The following is a 13,091-nucleotide window of genomic DNA, read 5'->3' on the forward strand; positions in this document are numbered from 1 at the left end:
TCCCACTGACGCCAATGATAGGACACTATCCCTCCCCCCTGGCGCCAATGTATCTAACAGACTCATAGATTGGTATTAGGTCACATGCCCGATGAAGGGGTCCTACATGGTTACGAAATTATGTGATCGCTGATTCAAGCTTTGGACCCACTCTGGAGATCCTTGGTGTACTGGTGACATTCTTTTGCTCTAACTTGACACGGTTCCAGCTGATGGTCACTTTAGCACCCACTTATATGCACAGCCATTTCTACAGGAATGTGCATGTTGGGATTAATGCGTTGGTATCTAACAGACTCATTGGTGGGTATCTAACAGACTCATAGATGGGAATTTAACAGGCACTCTTTACGTCTAGAGGAAAATAGATTTAATCTCCAAATACGGAAAGGTTTCTTCACAGTAAGAGCTGTGAAAATGTGGAATAGACTCCCTCCAGAGGTGGTTCTGGCCAGCTCAGTAGATTGCTTTTATTTATAGGTAAAGTTGATCCAGGGAAAATCCGATTGCCTCTCGGGGGATCAGGAAGGAATTTTTCCCCTGCTTTAGCAAATTGGATTATGCTCTGCTGGGGTTTTTCGCCTTCCTCTGGATCAACTGTGGGTATAGAATTGTGTATATGGGATTGTATGATATTTATTTTATTTATTTTTATGGTTGAACTGGATGGACTTTCTTTTTTCAACCTGACTAACTATGTAACTATGTAGGTTCATGGATGGGTTTCTACCAGATCTTACAATCGTAAGTTATTGATCACATCTCTGTTTCCATCATATAATCTCATGATTCGATTAATCAGACCAAAATCATATTTATGAACAAAGAATCTCAGTGCTGCTGATTGATGGAAAGCAGTCACCAATATTCCGCCCTGGCCGATTGACTCAGTTTAATCAAAATTGAGTCTAAACTTATCGGAAGGGAAGGTATGGCTAAAAAAAAAAAAAAATCAGAAGATGTTTGACCACCATAACACACTGACTGGAGACGGCACTGTTACCTCTATCCTATGAAGACCGGAAGTTAAGGGAAGCAGCATCAAATTTTGTAAACTGGGGTAAGAATTTTAACAAAAAGTTTACTGGGGAATGTTATTTTATTGTGCTAAGCTAAAAACGCTGAGGGTATAATACTACAAATAATTATCACTTCTTACTTGAATGAACCTTAAACTCTGCACCCAGATCTCTAATGTTACACATTTAATAGATTCAATTGAACAAAATAGAATAAAAAATCATAAAAATAAATTCACGAATTTCCTTTTTATCATACAATTCATATTTCAACGTATCAATAATGTGACTTTTTTATCGATCCCGATTATTCTGATCATCAATAATATACAGTTTGATGTACAATAAAACTGATCTTCACTATTTCTCAGGGCTCTGGATCAGCTGAGTTAAAAATTGTCTTCCACGGAGCAGAGATTCAGGTAGACCCGATGTCGGGGCAATGAACTGGATATCTGTTGTCAACTCAAGCTGTCAGAATGCCGTGTCATCAAACGTCTGATATTCTTCTGCGGGATGAAAAGAAATTAAGACCGTTAGGCCCAGGCTAAATAATGAAGGTCCAGGTGGTCTTACAGCACCATTAGTGGTCACCTACTGTTTAGCACACCATACTGGTCTTGACTCTTTACTTAGGGTGCTTCTGTTGCAATCGGCGTAGCAACATAAGCCCAACCAATAACAATAGTTCCCCCACCAGCAACAATAGACTGCCAAGCAAAAGTAGATGCCCTCCAGCAACAATAGATTCCCCAACAGCCAGCAACAATAGACCCCCTCCCTCAACAATAGATCCTTTTCAGCAACAACTGACCCCACCAGCAACATAAGTCCCCCTCAGCAAAAATAGTAGACCTCCACCATGCAAAAATAGATTCACTCCAGGAACAATAGATCCCCCAGCAGCCCACATCAATAGACTCTCCAGCACACCCCAGCACCCCTTGCTATTACATTCAATGCCGGAAGTGGCGGAACTGCGTTCCCCCGTGTTCCCGCTGAAACAAAAAAGCCCTGGGTGTATAGCATTGTGGAAAACACATATGAGATATGCCTCCATCAATGTCTTTTATTAACCACTTAACCACCTGCCTCTTGCTCCTGTCGGATCTAAAGTGTTTGACCCCTGGGCTGGCTTTCACTACCGTCTTTTGCACACACCACTGCCAAGTGTTACTGAGGATTCCTAGAGACTTTGGCCCTGCTGTGTATCCTGCATTATCCAGTATACTTCAGGTGACCACCGGCTCTACTCCCCTGTACCCATCCTGCAACCTGTGCTTCTCTGGTCACTACACCTTCTGTACCATCTTCAGGGGTGTACTGCGCTTAGCCACAAGGGGAGCCCTCTCGGCATTTCGGCCTCCAACCAGGTACGTGACAGCCCCACTACAAATAATGAGATTAGGTCTACCTAAATGGAGATAAAACAGAAGTTTTTACCCTTCCCCAATCTATTCAAACATTTTGGCTGGAGTTGTCTTTAAAAAAAAAAAAAATGAAGGAATTTGTTCAATGAAATGCTGGATTGGTAATCCAGAAAAACCAACCTGGTAGTCCCAATTCTCCATCCAAAAGATCTTCTTCATCTTCATCCACCTTTTTCAGCACCAAAGCAAAGAACACTGCAAATCCCACCACCTGTCAATGACACACAATTGACTTTTGCACCAAGAAAGAATCATCATTAGCAGCATAAAAAAAAAGTTGTGTATGGGAATGTTTCCTGGAAAGCTAAAGTGGAAAAGGACTTGAAGGCCATCACTCACCTTGAGAGGCTGCAGAATGAAGATACTCTGGAAGAGTGACAGGAACATGGAGACGATCCATCGGATAGAGCTTTGCTTCCCATACAGGAATCCGTACATCATGGTGAAGTAGGTGGACACAATGCTTATTGATATCAGAAGGAACCACCCAATGTACAGGAACCACCAAGGGAGACGTTTCTTTTTTATTGCCTTCTTTTGAGGGGACCTGTAGAAGTACAGTTTTACAGGTATAATCTGTATGGAATATAGTGCATGGACAGCTCAATTTACATTGCCACTGCAAGCCCTGTGTGATGGGATGGCTGGCTCCTGCGCATGCACAGGAGTTACGTCACCCCCCCTGCAGGCCAGTGAAAAACCACAAAGACTGAAACCTGGTGAGAAGTGACTTTAGTTCTGCTTTAGGGTGCTAACTATCACTAGCAGGATGCTTAAATGGCATATAACACTGTCTGAGAAGCTACTTTTCTTAAAGTGTATATCCAACCCCAATTTTTTTTTTCATGTGAGTGCTGCCTGTCTGCTGGACATCTTTCCACAACTTCCTGGATTCCTGGCATGCTTTGCAGTTTCTCCTCTGCTGTTTGCTTTCAGTTTTTAAGGACTACATAATATCCCATAGTTGCTGCCTTCAAACAGATTCCTGTACTGACCCCGCCTCCTAAAACTCCTCCTCTCAGCACCTCTGTAGTTCAGTAGGAAGGTTCTGTGAAATGTGTGACACCGCAGTGCCTGCTCACAGGGCTTAGTGACTACGTGTCAGGACCTGAATCACCTGCTGACAGGACTGTGATTCCCAGTGGGTGCCTCCCAGCAACCAGCAGTTTCTAGTAATCAGTCTCCACCTGATGTTGGCTGCTGGGCGGGTATATAGGTCCTCCTCTGCCATTACACTTTGCGTCAGTGTTTTTCCTTCTTTGGTGCCAGATACTATATGCCATTTACCCTGCTCCTGACATTGATCTTGCTTTTGTCCTGCATCCTGTACCCTGCTGCCTGATTTCTGCTCCCCATTTAGCTGATTCCAGTCCTGGTTACATAGTTACATAGTAGATGAGGTTGAAAAAAGACACAAGTCCATCAAGTCTAACCTATGTGTGTGATTATATGTCAGTATTACATTGTATATCCCTGTATGTTGTGGTCCTTCAGGTGCTTATCTAATAGTTTATTGAAACCACTGATGCTCCCTGCTGAGACCACCACCTGTGGAAGGGAATTCCACATCCTTGCTGCTCTTACAGTAAAGAACCCTCTACGTAGTTTAAGGTTAAACCTCTTTTCTTCTAATTTTAATGAGTGGCCACGTGTCTTATTAAACTCCCTTCAGCAAAAAAGTTTTCTCCCTATTGTGGGGTCACCAGTACGGTATTTGTAAATTGAAATCATATCCCCTCTCAAACGTCTCTTCTCCAGAGAGAATAAGTTCAGTGCTCGCAACCTTTCCTCATAACTAATATCCTCCAGACCCTTTATTAGTTTTGTTACCCTTCTTTGTACTCTTTCCATTTCCAGTACATCCTTCCTGAGGACTGGTGCCCAGAACTGGACAGCATACTCCAGATGCGGCTGGACCAGAGTCTTGTAGAGTAGGAGAATTATCGTTTTATCTCTGGAGTTGATCCCCCTTTTAATGCATGCCAATATTCTGTGCTGCCGAGTCCGACTATTCAGATGGCTGGACGTGAGCGCCGGCCACCTGAATAACGGCAGCTGGTTGGCTGTGCGGAAGTACCGAGTACAGCCCTCGGCTCCCGGGAACGTATCTATGGGACGTACGGGTGGCCCTCGGCTCCCGGAAACGTATCTATGGGACGTACGGGTGGTGCGTTCCTTAGATAAGACTGACAGGCGTCTCAGCCAATCAGGTTCACCGGTTCTGGCATCATCGAGGGCGGGAGAAGACATCGAGGGACGAAGACATCGAGGCTGCGTTTGATGGCATGGCACAGTGACTGCGTTTTATGGCATGGCACAGTGGTGACAATTGATGGCACAGTGGCTGCGTTTGATGGCATGGCACAGTGACTGCATTTGATGGCATGGCACAGTGGTGACAATTGATGGCACAGTGGCTGCGTTTGATGGCATGGCACAGTGGCTGCGTTTGATGGCATGACACAGTGGTGACAATTGATGGCACAGTGGATGCATTTGATGGGCACAGTGAGGCTGCAATTGTTTTTCTTTTTTTTTCGTTTGCGCCCCCCCAAAAATTTTGAGCACCAGCCGCTACTGCAGTGAACCTCATTTTCCATGTAGTTGCCCACCCTATTCATTTGTTCAGATCTTTTTGTAAGGTTTCCACATCCTGCGGAGAAGTTATTGCTCTGCTTATCTTCGTATCGTCCACAAATACAGAGATTGAACTGTTTACCCCATCCTCCAAGTCATTTATGAACAAATTAAATAGGATCGGTCCCAGCACAGAACCCTGGGTGATCCCACTACCCACCCCTGATCAATCTGTCTATTCCCCATTTATCACCACCCTCTGAACTCGCCCCTTTAGCCAGTTTTCAATCCATGTACTCACCCTATGGTCCATCTACTCACCCTATGGTCCATGTACTCGACCCATTGTCCATGCCAACGGACCTTATTTTGTACAGTAAACATTTATGGTTCTCCCCTTCCCTTCTGTTTCCTACATCTCCAGTTACTTCAATTTTTAAGTTTGCTGTTTGCTGGTGTGTGGATGACTTTTATATACTATGCGATGGTTGCGAGCATTATCAAATATTTGACTTTTCCTCCATTGTGGAGGTCTGGCACTCCAGGGATCCCCCAACATGCGACTCACCTTTGTATGGGCACTGATGGTATGGATTTTTCCAGGACATTCATTAGCGCCTGTAGCTGTATAGAGAACTCTTCGTACTGCTGCTTGTCTAGGACTTGCTGGTTCTCCAGTTGCCTAAGATCAGCAGACACTTTCCGGAGCTTCTGAGAGACATAATTTCCACAGAACAAGGCATGCAACTCTTCACCAGAGAGCTGAGCCAACGGTACGGAGACTGTCAGGGCTAAACAAAAAAAAAAAACAATATCATGAAACTTCCTAATCATGTCCTAGGCATCTTAAAGAGAAACTATCATATAATTTGGTAGAAGAATGCATTTCAAGCAAATGTTTATACTTTTATCGGAAAATATTTGATGTATCTTTCGCATTTCTGGTTAAAAAAAATGGTCTCTACTTTGTTCCACAAAACAACAATGGCTGAACAAACAAAAAAACCGAGCTGATGCCCCCATCCACACATTCGAGGTGGATGGGGAAAATCCTAACCACTGTGACATGAGATGATCGAGTGGAAATTTTCCAATAAGACCATTCATAAGAAATTAATTGATTAATCGAATTCTCATGAATAGGAACAGCCATTCCCGGATCAAAATTTGTCCGGTTCCTGCTGAACTGGCCTGTCCCACAGTTAACAGTGCATGTCAGAGCACAAACCAAGCCATGAAGTCCAAGGAATTGTCTGTAGACCTCCGAGACAGGATTGTATGGATCTCAATGAGCACAACTCCATCAACCCGAAAATAGAAGTTTGAAACCACCAGGACTCTTCCTAGAGTGGATCGCCGGGCCAAATTGCGATCGGGGGAAAAGGGCCTTAGTCAGGGAGGTGACCAAGAACCCGATGGTCACTCTGACAGAGCTTTAGAGTTTCTCTGTGGAGAGAGGAAAACCTTCCAGAAGAAAAACCATCTCTGCAGCACTCCACCAATCAGGCCTGTATGGTAAAGTGGCCAGACAGAAGCCACTCCTCAGTAAAAGGCACATGACAGCCCGTCTGGAGCTTGCCAAAAGGCACGCGAAGGACTCTCAGACCATGAGAAACAAAATTCTCTGGTCTGAGGAAACAAAGATGGAACTCTTTGGCCTGAATGGCAAGCGTCATGTCTGGATGAAACCAGGCACCGCTCATCACCTGGAAAATACCATCCCTACTGTAAAGAATGGTGGTGGCAACCTCATGCTGTGGGGATGTTTTTCAGTGGCAGGAACTGGGAGACTAGTCAGGATCGAGGGAAAGATGAATGCAGCAATGTACAGAGACATCCTTGATGAAAACCTTCTCCAGAACGCTCTGTACCTCAGACGAGGGCGAAGGTTCATCTTCCAACAGGACAACGACCCTAAGCACACAGCCAAGATAACAAAGGAGTGGCTACGGGACAACTCTGTGAATGTCCTTGAGTGGCCCAGACTTTAATCAGATTGAACATCTCTGGAGAGATCTGAAAATGGTTGTGCACCGACACTCCCCATCCAACCTGATGGAGCCTGAGAGGTCCTGCAAAGAAGAATGAGAGAAACTGCCCAAAAATAATAGGTGTGCGGAGCTCGTAGCATCATACTCAAAAAGACTTCCAATTATGCAACATAGTAATACTTCCTATCGGGTTATTTCACTCATGCGCAGGAGACAATTTTTGTTGCTATTGGTGATCCAACCAATCAGGTGTTATCTTTCAGGCCTTGTTCACATGGGCGGGTGCAGGTGCACAACTCGTGTGAATGAGACCTTATAGATTGACTTGTGTACAAGCAGACTCTTGGCTTTTTCCCTGAACAATGCTGCCAACATTAATCATTATATTCTGCAGGCAGGGAAGGAGTGATTCTCCCATCCACATCGTAATAAGATGAATCGTGTATGGCCAGCCTTAGACTTACTTCCAGAAGGTATTTGCTTTTGCAGCAGGTGTGAGATGATCTGTAGAAGAACAGTAAAGTCTGGACTTGGCTCTTGGTTTAGGTCCACTTCCATGTTATTCCACGAGTTTTGCCTCAGCGTTTGTGCCACCGTTGACAAGTTCTTAAAAAAAAGTAAAAAGTATTGTATGAGGAAGGAATATTTACCCCAGAGGGAAGAAAACTACCATTCATACCACTGGAGGTCCAAGACCACTGAGCCTTATCTGTAACCTCACCTCTAGTATGGTGGCCAGACTCTGTTGGCTGGATGGGCCCTTTTTGGCATTGGCAGTTTTTTTGCCTTTCTTATCTCCCGATTTACATTCCTTGGGTTGAGTGTTTCTGAAGATGTAGATGATGAGCAAGTTGACGGGAAACATGAGCAGAGCGCTTTCAATCGCTATCATGATGTCTTTCCAGGATATGTTGATGTCACCTGCAATATATGAAAGAAAGGTTAATGCATACCTAAACACAATAACAAAAATCTATGATGCTGATAGCGACGTCATCCCGTAAGTGGGCGCAGTTATCCGAAAACCTGATGGGAGTGTGGTATATGTGAGTAAACCCGGTAAGGATGCTAGCTGCTTGGTATACATGCCTGGTCTGAGATTGCCAAGTACAATTGGATCTGTAGCATTTATGACTGTGCGTTGATACACATTTTATATAATTTCCTATTGGACTTCTTATATGTGGCAAGAATTATCGATTTTGTGGTTTTTGGGAGCACCACATTTTTTTTTATTTACATTTCCTTTTTTTTTTTACCTGGTAAGCCTGCCAGTGAGTGGCACTTCCTGTCCTATGGTAACAATACCCACTTACTGTACTATATCTATTGGGAGGCAGTGTTGTCACCCTAGGGGTAGATGACAGAATACCTCCTCTTCTCCTCTTCTGCATTATATGGGGGGGGGGGGGGGTGGTGTTCCGCAGTCCAAACAAAATTACCATCTCACAGACTTTCTGGCAGAATCAACATACTCAATGGAATATTTAACAGGCCAAAGGGGAGACGCTGGGGCCCCACCATGCCCATAATGGGTAAAAAAAATTCAAGCAGAGGCAAATTAGGCGGCCGCTAGGCTCCTGTGAGTGCGAGGCCTTGGTGAGAAGCCATGTGGGGGACACAGCAAACATGTGGAAGAAGGTGCTCTGGTCATATGACACCAAAATTGAACTTTTTGGCTTAAAAGCAAAACGCTATGTGTGGGGAAAAACTAACACTGCACATCACCCTAAACACACCATCCCCACCGTGAAACATGGTGGTGGCAGCATCATGTGGTGGGGACGCTTTTCTTCAGCAGGGACAGGGAAGCTGGTCAGAGTTGATGGGAAGATGGATGGAGCCAAATACAGGACAATCTTAGAAGGAAACCTGTTAGAGTCTCCAAAAGACTTGAGACCAGGGTGGAGGTTCACCTTCCAGCAGGACAACGACCCTAAACATACAGTCAGAGCTACAATGGAATGGTTTTGATCAAAGCCTATTCATGTGTTAGAATGGCCCAGTCACAGTCCAGACCTAAATCCCATTGAGAATCTGTGGCAAGACTTGACAGATATATTGGCAGATGTTGGAGTTTGAGAATTCAGATAACATTCACTCACCCATACTGAAGATTATGGGGTAGTTGGATTGGGGCATTTCCCAGAACATCAGATTGATGACCATGGTACAGAGGAAGAGACACATGCAGCAGGATATCTTCTGAATACGGGTGAATACACTGCGCGCCGGGTGATTAATGACCGAAATCCAGATGTTATCATTTTGCAAGCCCAGTAACGTTTTCTTCATGAAGATATTCCTTGCGGGAGAGAACACACACAGGAGATGTGAAAACCTCAGACCAAACCTTTTTTTTTTATAAAACCAAGAATAATGTCCATCAACAGGAAACCCCTGCCAGCAGGGCCGGGACCGGGGGTGGGTAGGAGGGGGAAACTGCCCTGGGCCCTGTGGTAACATGTAAGAGGGGGGCACCACATGGAGATTGAGGGGGGATTTTTGTTCGGAGGAAGAATTTGGGAAAACAGAGAGGAAAAAATTGTTCTAGGAGGGGCAATCTGGGGGGAGGGTGTGCTAGCAATGGGGATTCAGGGGGGTTTGTTTTGGGAGGGGGATGAGAGAATGGATGTGGATGTGTGCTAGGAGGGTCGAATTTGGGGGGGTTGTGCTAGAAGAGGTGATATGGTAGAGGGGGAGGGGATTTGTGCTAGAAGGAGGCTTTTTTTTGTGGGGCGGGGATTTGTGCTAGTAGGGATGATTGAGGGATATTTGTACTAGGAGGGGGATGTTTGTACTAGGAGGGGGATTTGGAGTAGGGGGGAGAGAATGTGTACTTGGAGGGGAAATTTGAGGGGTGATTGACTTGTTCTAGGAAGGGTGAGTTTTTCATTTTTTTGGGGGGGGGGGGGCATTGATATCGCTTCGTCAGGAGCCATGGGATCCATTATCACCTTTGATACCCCCTTACCCTTTGGGTAACCAGACTCCCCACCATCCCCTCATCTGGCTTCCGTCTGAGTCAATAGCTCTTTGGTCGTTCTGGATTTGTCGTGGTTGTCGGGACTTTGTGCCCTTAGATTGTCTCCTGACAAAGCGATATCAATCGCGAAAACTAGTAGAGACTAGAGATTGTCTTCTACGTGACCCCAACTCCTCACCTGAAACCTCCCCCTCCCTGAGGGATTACACGCTCAGGGTGATCAGTTTGTCGTCACGTTTTACTGTATTGTTTTATCAATATGTTGTGTTTTTAACTCTTGTTTTTTATATCATGTCAATACATTTTGTTAAATTCTGTTCAATACTAGTTCGATTCTGAGTATACTCATCTCACTAAGTACCGCTATAGTCCTCCCTGCCCATTTCTATTGTAGGCGTTCAGGGTTTACGGGGGTCCCCTGAACCCCTCACCTATTTCTCAAATACTAGGATGATGGTACATCTTCAATTAACTAATTTTTTCCAATGTTAGAGGTTCAATTTATTTATTATGGATGGCTTAAAGGACAAATGAAATATCAGGTCTTGTAACTTGCAACGTGTGCCATGATGCCTCATTCATTGGTGGGTATCCGGAATGGTGGATGTTCCTAAAAGACATGTTCCTAAAGGACATATAAAAACATCAGGTTTCGGCTACAGAACATGTACTGTACCATGCAACATGTGCCATGGGGCACCATTCATTGGTGGGTATCCTGATCGGTGGATGTTCCTAAAGGACATAGGAACTATGTGGAACTATCACCAAATCTTGTCACATGTCTAAACAAGGTCTAATCCTTCCTTTGTCTATCCAAAAACTAAAAGAAAGTTTTTTTGGCTACAGATACAGTATAAATAATCATGTACTCTACCATCTCCTTCCAACTATCGGTTAGGGTGACAACATTTCCAAACTACCATTCAGGGACACCCCCTCCTCCCAAAAATCAGCTTGTGCTTTAACGAATCACAGTACAGTGATTGGACATAAGAGGCGGGATTTATGATTTCTCCAATCACAAGCAGGGGGTGGGGATTGTGCTCCTCCAGGCATTCCCGGCCAGGACAAGTACTGTCAGTGAGTAAAGCGGTGATGTGGAGGCCTTTTTTGGGGGCATCAGTTTGGCTTGGGGGGTGGCCGTGTCAGTTTTTCTTTCCGGGACACTGTATTGTCCTGGAATGAAGGTGCCCGGGACAGACCTGCAAAATGCGGGACTGTCCCGGGCAATCTGGGACACGTGGTCACCCTACTATCGGTATTTGGTTACCTAAAGCTTCTCAAATCTTGATCAGTAGCAGCGGTGAAGGTCTTGCTGGAAGTGTCTCCTTTGGCTGGTTCGACTAGCCATGCATTGCACAGAAAGTACCAAGTTTTCTTCAGTTGGACATCTTGAACCTTCACTTGGGTTACATACCTGTGGTAGAAATAAAGAGGCCAAGGTAAAGTCTCAGCAACGGGGGGCATAAAACTTGGAGCCTTTACTATCAGACTGTCATCTCACCATCTTTTACGAGGACCGGATCCATCATGGCTGAGCGTGATGCTTTTAATCTCACCCAGAGGATACGGCAAAGAAAGTAGGAAGATATCCTTACTGCCTTTATTGAACACTTTAGATTTGGTGTCTGATAGGAGAATCGGGCCAAACTGACCATGTAATCCACCAATAGACAGGTACACCTAGAAATAAACATGAAATCATGGGCCAATGATGTTCTGCAGACCAACGTTCTCAATTACAGTTATTTTATGGTTAACATTGTAAGAAACAAAAATGAAGTTCAGTTTTTCTCACCTTGGCACTGGTACCTGCCCGATGCCCGGTGTGCACAGTTATCAGATAGCGGTATAATCCACAAGGATCATTATCTTGAGGTACTATTATTCGATTCTGGAAGTAGAAATAATAGTTATACCATCCGTATAATAAAGACAGACAAAGATAAAAAGTAACCTTACAGGGCTAGATTCAGATAGATTAGCGGATCTTTAGATCCGCGTAACCTATCTGATTTACGTTACGCCGCCGCAATTTTGTGAGGCAAGTGCTGTATTCAGAAAGCACTTACCTCAAAACTTGCGGCGGCGTATGGTAAATCCCCCGGCGGAATTCAAATTCCGCGGCTAGGGGTAGTGTAGTATTTAAATCAGGCGCGTTCCCCGCGCCGATTTAAATGCGCATGGGCCGTCCGCGAATTTTCCCGGCGTGCATTGCTCCCAATGACGTCGCTAGGACGTTATTGGTTTTGGCGTGAGCGTAAATTCCATCAATCCGTATCCGCAAATGACTTACGCAAACGACGTAAAAATTCAAACTCGGCGCGGGAACGACGGCCATACTTAACATAGGATACGTCTCACATAGCAGGGGTAAGTATACGCCGGAAAAAGCCGAACGCAAGCGACGTAAAAAAAAAGCGACGGGCGGGCGTTCGTTTCTGAATCGGCGTAAATGCTCATTAGCATATTCGACGCGTAAAAGACATGGAAGCGCCACCTAGCGGCCGGCCTGGAATTGCAGCCTAAGATCCGACGGTGTAACACAGTTACACCTGACGGATCTTAGGCATATCTATGCGTAACTGATTCTATGAATCAGTCGCATAGATACGACCAGCCGGCCTTAGATATACGACGGCGTATCAGGAGATACGACGGCATATCAGGAGATACGCCCTCGTATCTCCTATCTGAATCCGGGCCACAGTGTCTCTCTAGCCAAACATTTATTTGTACTTTTGGAACATCTAGAGCAGCCTTTCTCAACTTTGTTGTCACTGGAAGAGGAGGTGTTAGAAAGTCTTCCAATGAGTACACAAGGTGCCGGGTTTTACGCCTCTTGATTGGCCAGTCTGAGATGCATGGGCGTCCGCAGGTAGGGGCAGGGGGGGGGAGTGCCCCCCCCCCTGGAATCAGGGATCGGCAAGGTGTCCGCCATAGGCATGCGCACAGGTTTTGCCCAGCTCTGCATTATACAACAGAGGAGGGGGCGGGTTATCCACAGCCCCTCAATGCATAATGGCATAGCACACACCTGGAATCTGCACCCTGTACATAGCACCGACTGGAATATGCACCCTGT

General features: G+C 45.2%; 1 protein-coding gene across 1 annotated transcript in view; it reads right to left on the reverse strand.

Annotated features, from left to right (window-relative positions):
* Positions 1–13,091, reverse strand: part of PKD1L3 (polycystin 1 like 3, transient receptor potential channel interacting) — a 99,535-nt gene that overhangs the window by 62,482 nt on the left and 23,962 nt on the right. The window contains exons 14-22 of the mRNA XM_040327788.1: positions 11,805–11,900; positions 11,511–11,689; positions 11,277–11,423; positions 9,123–9,322; positions 7,739–7,938; positions 7,482–7,623; positions 5,595–5,817; positions 2,789–2,996; positions 2,570–2,660 (exon numbers count right to left, since the gene is read on the reverse strand). Of these exons, the coding sequence (XP_040183722.1) occupies positions 2,570–2,660; positions 2,789–2,996; positions 5,595–5,817; positions 7,482–7,623; positions 7,739–7,938; positions 9,123–9,322; positions 11,277–11,423; positions 11,511–11,689; positions 11,805–11,900 (1,486 nt within the window). The remainder of the gene's footprint in view (positions 1–2,569; positions 2,661–2,788; positions 2,997–5,594; positions 5,818–7,481; positions 7,624–7,738; positions 7,939–9,122; positions 9,323–11,276; positions 11,424–11,510; positions 11,690–11,804; positions 11,901–13,091) is intronic.

The sequence above is a fragment of the Rana temporaria genome, chromosome 11, assembly GCF_905171775.1.
Source record: "Rana temporaria chromosome 11, aRanTem1.1, whole genome shotgun sequence".
Classification (NCBI taxonomy): Eukaryota; Metazoa; Chordata; class Amphibia; order Anura; family Ranidae; genus Rana; species Rana temporaria.